Source organism: Glandiceps talaboti, chromosome 2, assembly GCF_964340395.1.
Source record: "Glandiceps talaboti chromosome 2, keGlaTala1.1, whole genome shotgun sequence".
In the NCBI taxonomy this organism is placed as follows: domain Eukaryota; kingdom Metazoa; phylum Hemichordata; class Enteropneusta; family Spengelidae; genus Glandiceps; species Glandiceps talaboti.
Window position 1 is genome coordinate 29,170,857 of NC_135550.1, and position 20,687 is coordinate 29,191,543.

At 35.9% G+C, this 20,687-nt stretch overlaps 1 protein-coding gene across 1 annotated transcript; it reads right to left on the minus strand.

Annotated features, from left to right (window-relative positions):
- Positions 1-8,323: 8,323 nt before the first annotated feature.
- On the minus strand, positions 8,324-9,504 carry LOC144446428 (uncharacterized). The gene is made up of 2 exons (XM_078136191.1): positions 8,917-9,504; positions 8,324-8,422 (listed from the first exon to the last, which is right to left on the minus strand). The coding sequence occupies exons 1-2, from the start codon at positions 9,502-9,504 to the stop codon at positions 8,357-8,359; spliced, it is 654 nt and encodes a 217-aa protein (XP_077992317.1). The 3' UTR covers positions 8,324-8,356.
- Positions 9,505-20,687: the final 11,183 nt, after the last annotated feature.

The window sequence follows — 20,687 nt, forward strand, 5'->3', positions numbered from 1 at the left end:
CTTCACTCACAGTTAGACCACAGTTGGCATCCAGTCTAAGGGCGTTGTGAACTTTTGAAAGCTAACTTTATGTTCGGTTTTGACAACTATGATCTTGTTGCATGGTCACGTTCGCGACGAACAATTGAATTTGAATGCCTTGCGATCTATAGAATTTAAATTAGCAAACACATGTACACTAATTTGGTCTATTCTTAAAAAATTAGAATTTGTATTAAGCTGTGTCCGCGATCCGCTGATTACATATTAAAGCTTATATTAACGTGGTCTATAAAATGAGTTCTCAGGTTTTGGTCTTTCATGCATATAGCGCCCCCATACGAGTATGCCTACATAGGAGTAAATTATGTACAAAGAGGTATCGGTCCATATTGTTCTGTCGTTGAATACACAGGGGCGTGTAATATTTCATAGATTGTTGTTTTCCAGGTCTACAGACTAAATATACCAACCGTTTGACTATATATTCCTACCTGTAAGGAGAAGAGACTAATATTTCTTAGTAGTATAGAGAATGATACATTTGTAGCAGCAAGATTCGTACGATATTTTCCTAAGAAAACGACATTCTAAGCAATAAGAAAACAACAATCTATGAAATATTACACGCCCCTGTGGTTGAATAAACATACATCCCATGGTAGAAGGGTGGTGTTTTAGTTTTGACAGGAATGTGTGGGCCTATAAATCTTTTTAAAAATATGCACCACTTGGTGTATACTACACATTTAGACAAAATCAGGTCTGTAATTATTAATTGCATGCAATAATAATTTGGTACACATTTATAAATCTCCTTCCACATTCAACTTAGATGTCAGGCACATGATTATAGCGGTATACTCGTCCTAGAGTGAGAAATCAAGGAATGTTTGATTCACAAATGGATGTCACGTACATGATAATGAGAAATCGAGGACACTGTACTTCTTCGAATAGGCATTGACGTTTGAAAGGGGTTAACATGTATACATCATTGTCACAATACACATCATTTCACAGACCACTATTCTAGAAAATTTCCTTGTAGTGGTCTGAGCTTAGACTATATGTACTGTCATCTATATTGATTATTGCCATACACTACGTACATCACGGTAAATATGTATGTCATAACTATTCTATTCCAAAGTTTTAGATTGAAAATGAATTGAAAAATAACAGTGTTTTTTTTCTTCATGCAAATTTACTTTTATGTTGAAAGAGAAAGGTTTGACATGTCGTTCTGACACGACTAGTGAGTGTTGTTAAGTACGTTCTTTAATACAGACAGGTAAAGTTGTGATTTCGAATTTGATTAATTTATTCGTGGTGTTTTTTATCAACTTGCGAATAAAAAGACTGATTGCGTAACATCGTTTTTAATCAGAATCACGAGTCGTGATTCTGATAACCTGGAATCCAAGCGGACCGCGGATGAGGGATTTAAAGTTCAATTGTTTGATCTTACGCAATCACGCGAGATTTCAGAGTCACATGAGATTTCAGTCCCTTTCTTCGCAAACCAATAAAAAACATCAACATTTCGCCACTGTCATGGCCGCTGTGTGACTCGGGACGTTTGACTTCATCTTAAGAATACAAATTTCAGATTTCATTGAATTTGATGCATATACCAACCATAACAATGCGCACAAGTTTGTTGACATAGCCTTTAATTTTAATGAGTTATCTAAATAATTAACGATCTTCAGTAATTAAGCTATATCTTTGGAATGCACGCTTCAAATTTCATATAAAATTTAGTTTAATGAATAATTTACATAATTAATGATTTTCGGTAATTAGGCTATTTCTTAAGAATGTAAACTTCAAATTTCAGATAATTTAGTACATGTATTGATGGTAAAGAAGTGCATCTGTCATTTAAAGCTTGATGCTGTAACTTATACGCTATATATATGGTTAATTTGCATAATCAATGATTTTTTTAAATAATTAGGCAAACATGTTAACTATGAACGCTTCAAATTTCATTTAGTTTCATATTATTAATTTTCCAATTAAGTGGTACATCATATATAATATAGTTCAGAATTTTGCATTCCAACAATGAGTGTAGGCCCGAAAATCTATGGTTTTGCCCTTAAGGTAGGCATTTAGTTTAAATCTGGTATACGATTACTTTTGGTGGCAGGAGACAGTAATATAATTTTATAATTTTTCAACTAAATTGCTTGAAAGACATGGAAAATAGTTGCAATGGTACTAAGGAAAAAAGTAGCACCTGTTATGACGCCACCAAAGATGTTGATTTTTTTAAAATATGTATAACAAAAGAAATTTACATATCAAAGCACTTATTAAAGACACTTTTAATAAGTTAAATTTGCAACCTTCCTTTCGATTAATAATCATACTTTTGTTCTATGTAAGCTTTATTCAACAATAATGAAATGTGGCTAATGAAGGGAGTTACTAAATAAGGAAAATCCATCCAAGAATACAGATCAGACAAAGTTGTAGTTAGAAGGTTATACTATGGATGTAATGGACTATTTGGATATTGAAACCTCGTGATGTGTGAGGAATCCACGTGTATGTAACTGACACGTTCCACTGTGAAAGGCGTTTGTAAGCCCTGGTAGACCCAACGTATTCAAAGGTGATAATCCCATCACGATACATTTTATAATATGATAAAATATAAAATCATGTAAACTGAACATGGTGAGGATGTCCCCACGGATGGTGACGTGGGCGTGAGTATGGTAAGTGTAACAATGGTGCACCGAACACAGTCTATAGGGACACTTCTAGAAATTGGATGACCGAGAGTAATATTAAGCCATCATGGTAAAATGGCGCAAGCTGGGTTTATAAACCTTTTACTCAACTGAAAATACTTATGTAAAACATTGATTGAGCTATTGTAGTATGATATTACAGGTAAATATTTTTGTTCGTTCATGAAAATTATACATGGAAGTCTACCTATGATGGCTTTTATTTCTATGTAGAACTAAACTAATCGGAACTAGGAGATAAAATCAACTGCGAAAGAACAGACTGTGCGAAATAACGGTTCGTCTTGGACGGTGCCGTAAAAGAGGGTGTGGTTTACGACGATGTCACAAATAAAAAAAAATACATTCAAAACTCCTACAGATAGGACGAGACTGTATGAGTGTAAGTTTATATTCAATATAAGGAATAGCTTCCTGTGATTTCAATGGCATAGCTGAGTAATTAGCGATAAAGTAGAACAATCACAATTACAAAGATGAATGATAATAAACGACAAATTAATAAACAGAACAAGTCATACACATCATATATCACGTGGGTGTCCCACTTATCTGGAATTGTACTTAGAGCCGAGGCATCACAATCGGTCTCTGCCTATGATTGAATATTATAGATATTAAAGGTTGACATTTAAAAATGTTTTATTATTGTTCGTTAATTGTCAATACTACTTGTCAGCAATATCACTTCATGCTTATTTAGATTTCTAAGCTTATGAAAGAAAGAAGCCATATTTCCTTATAAAACACGAATTGAGGTTTTAATAACGACAATTTTTAGAAAATGAACGGCGTGCAACCATAATATGGCGATGATTGCTGTTAACAGAAATAATTTCTCCGCCTACTCGATACCTTTAATAACAGCAACTAGTTACTGTATAGGTTTTTTCTCAAAATTCAATTTTACGTCTTTTACGAACGGAAAGTAATTAGAAGCACGGGATGTTTTCAATGGTTGTGTGGGATAGCGCGCTAGCGGTCATCTTCAATTTTGACGCACAATATGAATACACGATATGATAGTAGATTATTGAATATTTGTATTACAGAGCGGGGGAGTGGAGGTAAAGGAAAGCTTTGGAGATAAGGGATAAACACTGGTATATCAATCTGGTTTCTCATTACAAGGATGTTGCATTGAACGATAAATTGACTGTTACTTATTTGAGAAAGCACCATCCAATTTTTTTATTTTATTTTTTACTTTGAATGTGACATCTTTTCGGCAACTACTTTGAACGATACGACATTAGCCAGAAAAAATGAAAAAGCTGTTCAACCTAACCATATATTTTTTTGGGTGATTGGCAGTATATCCTCATGCGGGCCTCGCATTTGTTTCAAAATTAAGAATATTTCTTTATATTTTCTGAATAGTACATGTAACAATATACATTTGAGTCTATTCCAAATTATATAATATCTTATACAGTGGTTTACTTAGCTCTGATGATGCATACAAGCATGAATTGAGATGAAATTAAGCTGTACAGTTGCATATCCAGTGTGCACTAAAAAGAATTGAGCAAAACTTTACGACCATGGGAGTGGGCTGAGCAGTCATTGGGCCATCAAAAGTCTTGAAAGTCTTGAAATGTTTTGCTCTCGGGATTTTTTGGAACCAAATTAAACTTAAAGGAGAAGTCGTTCACCAAGTGCACATCCGCAAAATATCTTTCAGCTTTGCCACAACAAAGTACACTTCCAGATAGTATGTAATACATAGCATAATTGTTTCAATTCTGGTATTTTATTACCATATTCAAGCATTGTAAGCATTTAAATTATGTCTATGGTTTGATATTTTATGCCTCTAAATGGCCTCATACACTGTCTTATTTTCATTTTTTTTCACCTTTGGAGTTGTCTCCTTCCAATCAGTAGCAATTAAGGTGATAATTGCCTTTCCCAAAACAAGGTGGAAGTTGGCTCGCTAAGTACCTCCCTGTATAGGTTAGAGCTAATTAGAGACATCTCCTTATGCATGTGAAATCCACATCCTGTGTAAAGTAATCTCTTTTCGGAGTATTGTAGTTGGCTATCACTATTATTTTAATGCATCATTGTACCATATAATTTTATATCTCCACTGTAGTGTAGGTGACAGAAGGGGTGGCTAAAATAATGCTTGAGTTTCATTTGGCGGGGCTTAACATTTTTTGAGAAGAGAGGGTGAGAGGAGCTACAACATTTGTTTAACCGTAAATTGTGTACATTTCCTAACTGTAGCTATGCAGACAAATTGCACGAGATAGTATCAAGATGACTGAATAAGTTTTATCTAAACTCAACCTGAAGTATTTTGCTATCATTATATATGGTTTGTTTTATCGTTGTCAAGCATTGTGAAAAAATGAAATCGATCTACCTACCCAATGTGGTGGGTTAGGTTGCCCGTTGAACAGCTTTTTTTTCCTGGCCTTACATATAATATTTAATTGCGTATGCAAATCGCATGCAAATTTATGTAAATTAGTCACCTTTCTAAATTTTAAATGCATGATTGTACCAAGACAAAGTTATGCCCCCTGGCAATTTGGTCAGCCTACGGCCCTGGTTACATCTATCCAGATATCAATAAAAGTGTTATGCGCTTCATATCATTTTATAATGCGTTGTTCTGTAAGATATAAGAATGAATTCATAAACTGAGTGACAATGCCAACATATATCACACTAATATAACCAAACTTTCATTTTAACTTAAGATCACTATCATTTCGCCAGTATCTACTCAGATATCAGAAATACGATTGCGGCATTACCATAAATTTAAAAGCCCACAACAATTTCGGGTGTATACTATAAGTTTATCACCGTGTAATTTTTTATTGCACTTATTTCTCACAGCCGCGGGGATAGTCTTAAAATAGTTTCAAAGAGTATGGAGTAATACATATAGAGTGCATAGTTGATATTTTGTAGTATACTAACACCATTACTATCGCATTAGTGCATCGGAAAAACTCGTCAAATGCGTGGACTTTTGGTCAGCTTTTATTACATTCTGTAGCTGTTAGGGTATCAATATTTATTAGGAAACCGTTCTTTGATTCAGAAAAACACAATATACGTGTACATGTAGATACATTTAGCTGAGTTACAACTTGAGACTCAATATACTGATGTGTTTGCATCATTAAGAATCGTTAAGAGTTGAATGAGATGGGGGACACACTTAGCATTATTGAGGAGCATGTTCAAATTGCTTTGACTTCCTGAAGAGTCACGACAATATACGGTACAAGATACTTCAGTTACAGAGTGTTTCATGAACGACAGGATATGTCACGACGTTATAGAGTGTTTCACGAACGACAGGATGTGTGACGAGGTTAACTTGAAGAAGACTCAACGTACGTATTGCTGCCTAATCCATGCCCTCTTTCCCGTCCGTCCGTCCGCCCGCCCACCCGCCCGTCTGTCTGTCTGTCTGTCTGTCTGTCTGTCTGTCTGTCTGTCTGTCTGTCTGTCTGTCTGTCTGTCTGTCTGTCTGTCTGTCTGTCTGTCTGTCTGTCTGTCTGTCTGTCTGTCTGTCTGTCTGTCTGTCTCTCTGTCTGTCTCTCTGTCTCTCTGGCTCGACAGAAAAGATATCGGTACACGATTGATATAGAGACATGGGGTTGAATGTCAGGAAAGCTTTTTATTCTTGTCGAGAAATTTAAACAGAGGCTTCTGTCAAATTGTCGAGTGTTTTCAGAACACACATAGCTAAAACGACATAGCTGAAGAATAATTCATGTCGATGAATGTGATACTTGTATGTATGTGATCCTAGGATTTCACAATCGATCGATATAAAAAGAAAGACAAACAATATCGTTTAGTACACCAAGATTTAATAAACACAAAACTAATATTCATATATATATTGCTGGTCAAAAAATATGAAACTGATCATTTGCATTTATAAGACGAAATCTTATTGAATACAGATATAGGGTGTCTTTATCTTGTTATTTGTATTATGTTTGGCCTTGACAATTTGGTAAAACCGAACTAACCAATACACTGCACAGAGAAGACAATCTGTAGCTGTAAGAATAAGGATTACTAGTACCCGGAGGTGTTTATTTAAAAACGTGATTGAACGTTACTATTAAAACACCGCCTATACAAGAATCCGTTCAGAAGTTATCTTTTTACGGATTGTATTGAAACATTTCCACGTTTCGAACTAATCAAAGTCGCTGCATCGAAAACGTTGGTCCGTGATATATTAAATACGCCGTTTTAATACTTTTACCACCTCAAGGAGCGAACGTTTTATTAAGAAAGAATGGCACGCTTTACTGTTAATCCATGGACAACTTCTTCTGATACCTTTATCGGGTAACTTTGCAGTGACAGAACAAAAGTAACATTGGCTTCAAGTCATGTTTTTCTTGTGCAACTGGTCACAATGGTTCCATATTTGTACTTCATAAGATCTTTGGACTGTGTAGGCGGCATACTAATCTCACATGTCTCGTGAAACCCATAGAGATATCAAACAGAAAATTGACAATTTTTTTCCAGGGCAACAACTGATCATGACTACATTTGTATATGTTTTCATTCTCCATCGATAGCTGACTACGTTTATCTCAAATTAATGACATTACACCGCAAGCTGAACAAGGCGTTTTAGCATGTGTTAGACTAGATTGCATTTTGTATTAAATATAGCAACATTTTCTTCACGTTTTAGAATCTCAATCTAAAATGTCATTTACTCAACAATTAAAATTGTTGTTTCTGGTCCGAAACGTAATTTGGCAGTTTAAGGCCAGCTTGTTGTCGATAACAGGCAAAGTGAAATATACAAATGTACATTATATATATTTTCATTCTAATTCGCCAAAAGCTCTCTTCCGGTACTAGCCTCCAAGAAAATACAATCAGTCGGGAATCAATGATGCTTGAAATAATGATGCTTGTACTTACATCAAGTCAGGCTGGCAGATAATGAAAGTGATTGATCTTTCATATAGATAGTAGTATTTCTATGACATCATCAATATAAAGTCAATGAAGAATCGTTGTGTTACATCTCAACTATTCCTTAGGGCTACACGAGATTGTCGTCCAAATCTAGCCATGAATATTATACATGTAAAGCAGTAGAACGAATATTGCAACTGTACGAACTATTTATAATATCAATCAATCAATCAGCAAAGTTTATATAGCGCCAAAATCCAAAAACATTGTTTTGCTCTATGACGCTCAATGGCTAAACCACACTGTATGCTTTGGAGAATAAGTGCGTTTTCAGTTTTCTTTTGAAAGTTTCCAAGTTTGGAGATTCTCTGATAATACCGGACTGTATTGCCGTTACCACGTGAAAAAAAGAAGATAAAACTTAGTATAAATTACAAACTTATTTGACAAAAGCGACGAGACTGAAGAAACGAGGTTGATGAATATAAACATGTTCATAATTGTGAAAATGTGTTTGTTGGACACATGCATGGTGTTTATACGAGACATATTGGACTACATGCACAGTGTCTCATTTGTGAATTATGTCATGGGTTGCACTGGGTCAACCGATTCTTTGATTATACAAATATATCATTTGACGTTGATGATATTTTAAGTTTGTCTATAGTTTTAATATCTTCCTAAACCTTCACTTCTTCTTTGGGTTGAATCTGCCATTCTTTATTATTTGGTGATAAAAAGTCTTCCTAAAGAAGGTGAAAAAAGAAAAAAAAGCAAGGTTGTTAGCAAGAAGTTACCGCTAGCACTTAGCCTCTTAACGAAAGGTGTAGGCTCTATGCTGTCACTAAAACATTCAGGTATTATTAGATCTACCTACCTCAATCACCATTAGGGCAAACCAGCAATTGTCATTTACAAAAGTACGCGCCGCCATTTCCATTGTATTTTAATACATGAACCGAAAAGAAGCAAGGGCGAAGAACATTTTGAATTCAATTATGTGAATCAAGAATAGCAGTGGTAATAAAGGAAGGAAGGGTTATCACCATGCTCAGCAGTAAAACTATGCGATAACTAAGATGAAATTATGATGCCAAAAATAAAATCAGTGAGAAAGCAAGAAAGATGATGATGATGATGATGATGGTGATGATGATGATGATGATGATGATGATGATATGTTATCAAAAGATGGACATACTTTGCCATCGAATCAGAAGAAGCAATAATGGAAACTTACAACTTTAAATTCGGCAGGGTAGTCTGCTTCTAAATCTTCCGTGTCCATTCTACCGTCTTCTTTTAATGGATAAAACCAATAACCATCGATTTCAAGAGGAACCACATTTCTCTTATCCGATCCAGTTTCCCATGTCCAACTTCCATCCTTGAAATCGGAAAACAATGACTCCTCTTTCGCCTCCTCCGTACTCCAATCAAAATCCCCGCTGTAGTCACCATAATTTGGATTGGCAGGCTGCCATAGTCCAAATTCTTCCAAATCTCCATTACCTCCAGTAATTTTCTTTGGCCCCTGTTTGATACCCTGCAGGTCGGCAAATTCTTCCATGCGTTGGAATTTAGGCTTCACAAGTAAATCGCCTGGCCGTTGCGTCTCTTTTAACCCATCAACACCTTCAGAAAGAGATTTCAATAGATCATCGTTGTAACTAGGAGAGTCGTAAATATTGTTTTTACTTGAGAAGGTACCACCGTCGTCTTCACGTGACATGCCATTGTCTTTTCTCCGGAACCATTTCATCAACGGCAAAACTTCTCCGTCTGGTATAGTTGCTTGGATATCTGTCGCAAAGCAAGACGTTGCCATGGCGACCACCAGGACAACAACGCTGGTGAAATATTCAGCTTGCATGGTTGAATGCTCACTGTAAAACGGCAAGAGAAATTAAGATGCAGGAGCGGAACATAAGAGATTACTATGATAATGACTTTTAAATTTAGGCGTTTAAACCTAACCAACTATCTATCTATTAACTATCAACTATCTAAATGTACATACATACATACATACATACATACATACATACATACATACATACATACATACATACATACATACATACATACAGACAGACAGACAGACAGACAGACAGACAGACAGACAGACAGACAGACAGACAGACAGACAGACAGACAGACAGACAGACAGGCAGGCAGGCAGGCAGGCAGGCATGGATGCATGCATGCATGCATGCATACATACATACATACATACATACATACATACATACATACATACATACATACATACATACATACATACATACATACATACATACATACATACATAATATATGTGTTTGTTGCTTGTTTGTTTGTTTGCGTGTGTGTTTATTGTGACATACTCCATGTGTTTGATGTTTTGTATGTCAATTGATTGCCTTTGATATGTCAAACGGCCCCCGGACAAACGCCCCCGGACAAATGCCCCCCGGACAAACGCCCCCGTAGGACAAATGCCCCCCGGACAAACGCACCCCCCCCCCCCCGATAGGACTGTTGTTGCCTACGAATAGAGATCCAAAATATCTAGATTTTGGGAAGTACACTTAAAATATGCGTTTATCACGTTTATTGTATAACGGATGAATAGACAGGAGATGTTCAAAAACGTTGAATTTGGTTTTATTTGGGGCATGATTTGGTTTTATCACCTTTATTGTATTATTACCAAAATTATTACCAATGCAAAGTCGGCATCAGACTGGTATAATTGTTGCAATCCTTCTGATTGAACTTCCCGATATACATGTATGTTCTGGGAGAGGTGGTAAAACACCCTTTGACGATGGTTTCTGGGAAGATATCCGTGATGGCCCTGCTAGCGGACTGTTCATAGTCAATGAGCACACTACGTGGGTTTAGGTTAGAATGGATATTGTTGATCTGTTGTAGAAGATGTCGATAAGTTTCACGTTGTTTGTTAGGCAGCAGGGCATACATGGTATAACACGACCAGCACTTAAAGAATGTATAGTGTAAAGTTGAAAAAACAACTCGGGAACGACCTTTCTAGGTTGAGTCGTGAGCCGTAGTCCTACCTTAAGCATTTCTTCGGGGGCATTTGTCCGGGGGGCATTTGTCCTACGGGGCGTTTGTCCCGGGGGCGTTTGTCCTGTTACCGTCAAACATATCCCCAGTCAACGAGTAAAAAAGAGGGATTTATTTAATCCTCGGCAATATATGCAAACATGTTTAATTTGATTTGATATTTCCAGTGCCAACAATGACAATAACAACAACGTCAATAACACAACGTCAGCGGGATCAACATTTGCGAAGTCTAGATAAAACACTTGTGAAATGTGATTTCAGTCTCTAACAATAGACCTATTGCCGGTTCCAAGATGCATTGGGCGTCTCTCCATACAATGCCATGCGTTGTGTACGCCCTGACGGGTTTGCACGCGCTACCCAGGGGGATGGTTGTCACATGACTGTACCCTGGGTTTACCCGTAAAATCCCTCTCTGTCATCGATGGCGTTCAGTCTCTGTTCTATAAAATCACCCATAATTAAAGAGGTCAACATGTCTTTCCATCATTTTCTGATGAAAATGTTATTTTAAACGTAATAAAGACAACATTAGTCTAAATGTAACAACATAAGCGACGTCATCTCGCGCAATGCATCTTGGAACCGGAAAATCGACTATTTAGGCTTCTATTGATGAGACTTGTTGGCAGCATTGCCATGATAACATAAGTAAAACTATATTATTAGTATATACCTTAATTATTGAATTCCATTAAAACAAAAAGCCTAGTATTATACAGAGATGAAGACTGTCTTTGATGGGAACGTATTGAGCATGCGTACATGATGAGGGTAAGGAAAGCTTAATCTAGGACATTCCAAGAACAGACAACCTCGCTCTGTATGAAATGTCAATAGACTTTGATGTATACGACCACCTGTAGTATCAGGATTATATTGTGATTTTAATATAGCGCCATGTGCTTCAAAAGCAGAATTTCGTTTCTCCTCCTAGAGGATATAATGTATCAAACGTTCTAATATATACAAACATATAATGGGAATGGGAGCACAGTACAGGTTTCCCTTCGTATTCAATGCACTAGAACATAATGATATTGTCATAGTTAGGTTCACTAAACACTTCAATATGAATTTGTCAGAATTACTGCGATAGATTCCGACCGCCGACCGCCAGTCATATGGAATATTTTGACAAGGTGACTTATGTAATGCATATCCGAATGTTGTCGAGAATGTCCAAGCTCAAAGCATACCCAAGTAGTGAAAGTGAATAAAGTCTCGAGCACGCGCATGTATGTGCGTGCGCCGGTGTGCGCGCGCACGTGTGTGTGTGCTATGGTAAAAGATTTCTCACTCATAGCAAAGAATTAATTCGTGTTATTCTGATAAATGTACATGATGTACATGACTTATGAAAATGTGTTGGTGTTCTCAGCGCTTTTTAAGCATGCCTAACATGCATGATACACGCGATCTGATTGGTTAACAAGCTATGTTATAATTTGCACCATATCACCTCAATGTGGGTTAATGTGCTATAACCTCTACAGCATTGACTTACTCTTTCAACATTTTTATGTTATGTTTAGTTTGAATTATGACAGTGTCATTCATTTAGAAAGAGTTCAGTCTAATCATTTCGGATTTGTGGAAACAAAATGCAAATTAGTGCACATTTGTACGATCAGGTGACATTCGACGACTCTAAACATGAATAGGAAGCAATAGTAATAGTCTGTGATTTCACGTTTTCCCCTATATTGTCAAAGTTTAGCATAGTATAACAAGGTTTGATAAGACTCGCGAGGGATTTTGCTGGTAGATGAATACCCGGGAGGTGACATTTTGCATATATGCTACGACAATAATGATCGAGCGTGCACTCGGTCATTATTTGCGGCATATCTGCAAATGTCACCTTTAGTTAAATTGTAGCGCAATTAATGTTTTAAGGATGATATTGCCGGGAGGGGGGGGGGGGTGACGTATTTTGTACAACAGCTGCACTTATTAATCTTCAACAGCTGTACTTATTCATCTTCACTCATTACACATACATTATAGTTGATGACTGAAAACAATTACAAACACATCACATTGACATTTCGTAGTATAAACGAAAGAAATGGAGGGTTGATTTTTCGAGAGTTCGACCTAAATAATTGTACCGTATCTCGGGCTGTTGAGTAAGACGAGCCTTTCACGATTTGACATTTTTTTCCTAATTTAGATGATAGAAGCTCAAGAACATCAAAATATCACAAAATTAAAATTTCCAAATTATGTAATACGTATCAAGCGAGAATATACATGTTTTTGTTCTACAAATCATGGACCCTTACTCGAAGGTTTCTGTACAGATAGAGAACACCATGGTCAGATTGAAGAGTGTACTTATAAGCGGTCATTGATATAGAATAACCACTTCAAGTCTAGGCAAATTACACATGCTGAGCGCATATGTTATAAACAGAAATGGCTTGAATACTATACCCATATTCATTATTTTTAAACTATCCGTAAAGTGTAATTGTTAACCAAAATATCTGTCAGTAGACGAAATTGGAAATTTAGGGGCTTATTAAAACAAATTGAATATTTGTAGTGGAACGTTCCACACGATTGTTTTGGTGGAAGTGACAGTACAAAATGCAGTGGTATAATTTATTACATATGGACCTTAATCCCCTCAAGTCATACGCCATGAGATGTGCTCTTAATATCCGTTTGTCGAATTAGCTATTTACTCTAATCTCCCATCCATCTCAGAGAGCGGACACATAATATCCAATACAAACTTCTACCTTGTATGTAAGGATGTAGAGTTAAGAAATGAGTCTGACTGTGCCGTAAATGTTTGGCAAATCATTGATTCACCACATGAATCTCACCATTCTATTTAAATTGATGATGAAGTATTCCCACCATATTTTCTAAAAAAAATTGACGTGAAGCTTTTCATAACACCTCAATACAAAATATCCTAGTATAAACTGTCCCTGCAGACCCGTCTAGAAATGAATCTGTTTTTAAAAAACAACCCAACAAAATGTAATTAAGATTTTCGGAACTGTACAATTTATCCAACAACATCTGTTAGTACGTCATCACATTACTCAATAAAAATAAATGTATCCTGATAAGCTTTTTGATTTGGAAGAAATAACGTCACCGAATAGAATTTTGTGAAACACAAAACACCGTGCAATTTGTACAGACGTAATGACTTCTGAATATCAACCATACATAAGTTTATACCTCCGAGCAGTAACTTTTTCCAACTATTATCTAACGGCATATCAGGTCTTTTTTAAAAGACTTTGATGACATTTGACGTCAAAAGTTCCCAGACTACCTTTGCACAATTTGAAATAAAAATCTGAAACGTTTAGAGACCCTCTATAATATTCAACATAATCGACATGAAATTAAATTTTGTCAGTTGCATTTTCTTACATTATAGGTCAGTTTCAAAAGAAGCATATACATGTAATCAAAGGCAGATCTATTTGAAGCCTAAAGTGAAAACGTTATCTACTGTTGTGTACGAATTAGGTAACCCGCTAACAGCAATTTCATGATACTAGACGGATCATTTTCTATTCACCGCACGGCAAAATGATAAACCTGGCAACATAAAAGAGTCCGCGTTCCACTATAACTTTAAATTTGCGTCTTGTGTTTGAAATATATCCAAACTAAATGTACAACTAAGACATCGTGATTGAAAACGGATGGATTTCACCTTTATGATCCAAACAATTTTTCTTTTTAAATCGTGGATTTGCAAGAACGAAGAGCATATTGAAACAATAGAAGCCGAATAATGTCGGCCTGATTGTGATCGACAATACATGAGTAGTCCATGATTAACTAATAGCTAGGTCATCTTTCTGTTTTGGTGATGATCTCAACACAGCAATAGACGACCATGAAAACTATTATCCATGATTGAAATGAGCAGACATGGTGGGGGCATATGGGAATATGTAACTGACAACATAGTGATCCGTTTTATTATTTTGTCAAAGCAAAATTTACAAAGGCAGTGACGTTTTTCACCATGGATATAAGAGGGAACATCGTCTCGGAGAGGAGAAACAAATGATTAATTTTGTATTGCGGCATTCTAGAAGAATATTTTGTTATAACTTGTGGAAAACATGGATATGTCAAGAAATCTTGGCAATTTGAAAATAAATGGGTCGAACGTTAACTTACCTTAAAGATTTCGTCTAAGAATACTGTCTTGTGAACCCAAGTCGCAAGTCTTGCTAATGCATGCCCGTGTTTTGAATCTGCGGCACTGTGTACAACATACGATTTAGAAATGAACTTATACAACTAAACTGCGAAGCCTTGATGACGTCACAACCGAGTGAAATATGCTAATGAATGTTTCTAAATGCGGGGGACGTTGGTATAAGAAGTACATATTTTAGTGAAAATGTAGTAACGGATCCAGGGGATACTACACACACTCCATAATATACACTTCAGTTCCGGACTTTAATGAGTACATGTTGATATAACACCCACAAGACATCGAAGTGGGCGAGAGATTATCTAAAGCTCAACGAACATGTAATGTACAAAGCATTGTGGGAAAACACCTGCGGTTTTCTGCTCTCATGATTGTGGACACATGTTGGAGTAACGGGTTAATCCTACTACATACAAACAAACAATATCGTTTGTTTATTCCACAAGGTCTACGTGTATAACGAAATTTTGAGTCAGTTTTTAAAAGAATGATAGCAATGTACACTCATTTTAACGAAGTATGGCTGTAATTCAGACACAATGTAAATGTGGTGTACCTGTGCGTGTTTGCCGGTGGCTAATGACAAGTATCAGACCATATTATAATCGTAATCGGACTCCATATTAAAATAATCCACAGTAGTGTAGGTAGATCGTTGATACGTGTACATATTAGTCTAATACGCTGGAATTACTACAACTTAGTCAACCATATATTATGACGGCCTCCATTTGTCCCTTCCGAAGACGATTTCGGCTAAATTCTATATCTTCGACAAACTTGATATCTAATATCCGATAATTTTATGAAAATCGTGACAACAGATGATTCGCATCGAGAAATACTAGTCAAATATAATTACATGGCCGACAGAATGGATGTGCTATTATCGTGATCATATACTTTTTAAACATCGGTCTCTTTTTGTTGAATTTTAATAGCTTGAAACGTTTAGAACTGGCTTTGATGAAATAACTAAAGGAAGTCGAACATTGAGATGTTCTGCGGTCGAAACACACAAAAGTATCAATTGAGAAATGTTAATAGAGCAGCATATTTAAATGGTTGATGTATACTACCCAGTGATATAATGTTTATGAATAATATGGGCTGTACAGATGCCACTAAATTTACGTAATTTACGTTTACAATTTAAATTGGTGTTTTAAACGTCGATACAAAAAGACGAATGTGTACACAAAAAAAGAAAGCATACGCCTAACTACGTAAGACATCAACTAATAATAGAAACACTAATGATAGTATTAAATAGACTAATGTGAGACAACTTGAATGATAATAGCAATGATGTATGGATTTTAGAGAAATTTGTCAAGAACTCGATTAATGCTTAGACTATAAAATATGATCGGATGTATACAAATATACGATTATACACACTGAGGCGATGGGTGTGTGATATCACTGTGACACACTTCACGTGGAAGCAAAGGTATTAAACTGACCATAGGTCGATGGAAATTAGCCGATAGTAGCTTAGTGTGTTATTCCTACTAATAACTGCCAGCTATATTCAGCACTACAACATTACAGATACGAAATGTTTTACATAATATTATCAGTGCGTTGACTGACTCCTTCAGTATTCTTATTTGTGTAATACTCTATTCGAATAGGCACAATCAATGTACTTTCAAATCATATATACAACAACAATCAATTAGGTGGGGTTGCAGACTGAGGTTGGGTTTGATGGGATTATACCCAAATCTATGTCTGGAAACTAACCCGGAGACATCTTACATTGAACAAGTAAATTCCAGAAAACTGCCTCAGCTGTGACAACTTGTTTTATGATCGGAATGACGGCCCTTAGTTCACAGGTTTCGCTCGTATAGTAATGAGGTTCGGTATCTTCACCTGCCCATTAATGAGATGAGAGTTTAGAATATAATATTAATGTCGTTACTTAGGTAAATATTGTATTCTGTCTCCATAGCAAATACTATTGGATTACTTAGGTAATTATTGTACACTGTCTTCATAGCAAATACTATAGGATTGCTAAGAATGAAAATAGAAATAATATTTCATTTGGTTTTGGATTTTATTTTTGTGAAATGTATATTTTTTCAGACTGTATTGCAATGAATTCAAGTGCATATTCGGTCGTGTATAGTATGTATATAACGATGTAAACTGCTAATAAACGTTAGTTTAATGTCTGGATGATTATTGATTGTATATCTATAGGCTTTATATATAAACATTGAGAGTAGTCGTATGTTAAAAACGGTATATCATATTATATTTCACATATCGATCTATAATATTTCTATTCTTATATTCTTTATACAATATTTTACAAACGCTACAACAAAATAAGCCAAGATTAAAAATGACCTATTTGCTCTGATCATGTCACTGTAGAACAAAAATATTAAAATTAAAAGGCGGGGGCACGGGGCATTGATAAGCCAAATGGCAAACAAAATTAGAAATTGGAGACCCCTGTTGGAAGGCTTAGATAATCCATGACACATTGTGTCCAATCTCTATAACTGTTATACTACATAAGTGAGAGATCCCTTTTTATTCCTTATGACCTTGTCGTTTTCAACATCTTGAGTGAAACGGCGCACGTACTCCTGTCTTCAACTTGAAATGAACAGAGCCGAAATGGAACCCCGACCCCCCCAAACAAACAATTTTAAACAAAAAACACCCCTGCCTTTGTAATTTTTGCTATTTCACAGCATCTAAAATGACCCACTTTTCGACCATTTCATTACTAAAATATCCAAAGCTAAGTCTCCCAAGTTTAAAAACCGTGTTAGGGTGACAATGAGCGGCTAGGCGATGTGATATTTTACAGTTGCTGCAGACAATCTTCACAACAACACAAATTATGAAATTGCTGGATATCACTTACATGTACGTATGTTGTTTTTGAATGCAATAACGAAAACATTTAATAATTATTGTTATGGCAACTGTAAATTGTGATATTGCCTGGCCGCTATTTGTCACCCCAAAGTTGTGTTTAGACTCGGGAGACTTAGCTAAAAATAATGAAATAGCGGGGCATGTTCAGTTTCGCTTCTTTTCATTTCAAGTTGAAGACAGGGGTATGTGCGTCGTTTCACTCAAGATGTTGAAGACGACAAGGTCATAAGGAATAAAAAGGGGCCTTGTTGCTTAATATCGCTTATGTAGTATTACAGTTGCAGAATAGTTCAGGGCAATGTGTCACGGACTTTGGATGATCGAATAATGTATTTTCATCACACACACACACACTCTTTGTGATTAACGAAGTGGGCGAAGCTTGAAATAGGGGTCACGGGTGGGGGTGGACATGAAGATTTCGAGCCCAGATACTTACCTTTTCATTTCATGCGAATCAAATTTATGATCATAAATGTACAACAGTGATTTATATCTTGATTTAGTTAAAAATGATGATGACATATTTAAATCAGCGCACGTCTTATAGTTATAGCTTCAACATAATTTGCTTTATCATCCACCGGCCATTTTAATGTATGTCCGATGAGTGAGTACTAAAGTGGGGTGTAAAGATCTAGAGATATGTAGTTTTAATTTGCTGAAAGCATTGTTGAAGCACTCACTGATGACGAATAAGTTTGAGATATTAAATTCGATATATTTATATATAAATTTTCCAAATGTTATATATGATCCAAAGACAAAGAGAATGACGTCTTCACCATAAGAATATTTATATCTCATAATAAAGATAATAAAATCACTATCTGTAATATTGACAGGAAATCAGCCGAAGTCATCTTTGAATTCCGAAAGACATGCCGTTATTATATTTGTGCATGCTGTTTTAAGTGACGGGGGATAAAATGGTTGCTATGGTAACATGGTTAAGCAGTACTATTTTTCTATATTAATCTATAGGTCAGTGACAGTTACGGTGAACTTACGTGTAAGCAAGGCAAGGTGACTTTTAGCGAAAAGGGTCGTGCAAAACAATTACATTTACGTTGACATAGATGGTAGCTTCCATGGCATATAGGCGCTGAAATGGAATTTTCTTCTGTAACATTTCGATTCATTATCATGATGTGTTTTTATCAAAACCGTCTGCAACATTATGATAGCTCCAATGTTTTTTTTTGTAGCACAAGTGAATACGGCAAAATTAAATGATTGTATATTGTTTTATCATATTCTTGAATGTGTTTTTATCCTCTGGGACATGCATTGTTAGTAAACATGTCATCACGCAGTTGTTATGGACATATTGTTGCTAGGGATATAAGATATATTGTTTATCTTCTAGGGTGTGTATTGTTTTGTCTTCTTTTACCCAACCCGTCATCGTGCTGTTGCTATAGCCATATTGTTGCTAGGGATTTCATCGCAATTTGGGATGCACGTATCATGTCTTCGCAATAATACATGTACTCATATATTATCTGCGATTGCTGTGACATATTGGATTCTCCAACCCCTTCTTTTTTAGGATTAGTAAAATCTGTATTTGGCCCGTAACACCACGCTCAAGCCGTCACTATGGGCATGGTCACTTTTGTTGTGATATTTTGTGCAAATTCCAAAATACCCGGCCTCTGGCCTATTCATCCTCATACTTGCTTTATAACAAACACAGTGGTAAAGCAGTTGCTATGGACGTGGTGATGGTTGTTAGATGTCTGAGTGCCAGGTTTGGAACGCTCCTAGTAGACAATATACTACACTTTTGTATGGATACGATACAAGGAAGAATACTTAACAAACACCACAGCATTCTATCCAGTAGACTTTGAATTTTCTCTCTTTTTTCTTTTTAAATACAAAATCACGTTTGAAACAAATCCAAATTAAAAGAATCATCATGTGTATTCATTTATCAAATTTAATCTGTACTATTCCACTTCAGTTTTATCTTTAACCAAATGGAAAATCTTTAGACCTGATACTAATAATATGCCATGGGCACCCTAGGAACATTACTATCAAATATCAGTCTAATCTGTCCAGCAATGTTTGACTAATAGTGAATTACTTTGCACATTAGGCCAGAAAAAAATAAAAAAGCTGTTCAACGGGCAACTTAACCCATCACATTTGGTAAGTAGGTCGATGATTATTAACTTTGTTTTACAATGCTTGACAAGGATGTAAAAACAAACCATATATAATGATGGCAAACATTTCAGGTTGCGTTTATGTAGTACTTATTTAGTCATATTGATTTTATCTCCAGCAATTCGTCTGTAAGGCAATCGATTTCCCATCAGTTCTACAGTTAGGAAATATACACAATTTGGGGTTAAACAAATTTTGTAGCTCCTCTCACCTTCTCTTCTCAAAAAAATGTTAAGACCCGCCAAGTTTTAGCCACCCCTTCTGTCACAAAAACCACAGTAGAGAAATTAAACTATATGGTACAATGACGCATTGAAATAACAGTGATATCCAACTACAATAATGAGATTACTGTACAAAGGATGTGAATTTCACATGCATAAGGAGATGTCTCATAATGAGCTCTAACCTCTACAGGGAGGTACTTAGCCAGACACAATCCATCTTGATTTGGGAGAAAGACAATTATCACCTTGATTGCTACTGATTGGAAGGAGACACCTCCAAAGATGAAAACCTTTTTGAAAATAAGACAATGTAGGAGGCCATTTAGAGGCATAAAAAAATCAAACCATAGACATAATATAAAGTCTTACAATGCTTGAATATGGTAATAAAAATATGCTATGCAGTACATATTA

Coding starts and splice junctions, on each gene's coding strand:
- LOC144446428 (XM_078136191.1), bottom strand. CDS start 9,504: ATGGCAACGTCTTGCTTTGCGACAGATATCCAAGCAACTATACCAGAC. Junction 8,423..8,916: donor ACCCTGCCGAATTTAAAGTT/GTAAGTTTCCAT, acceptor CACCTTCTTTAG/GAAGACTTTTTATCACCAAA.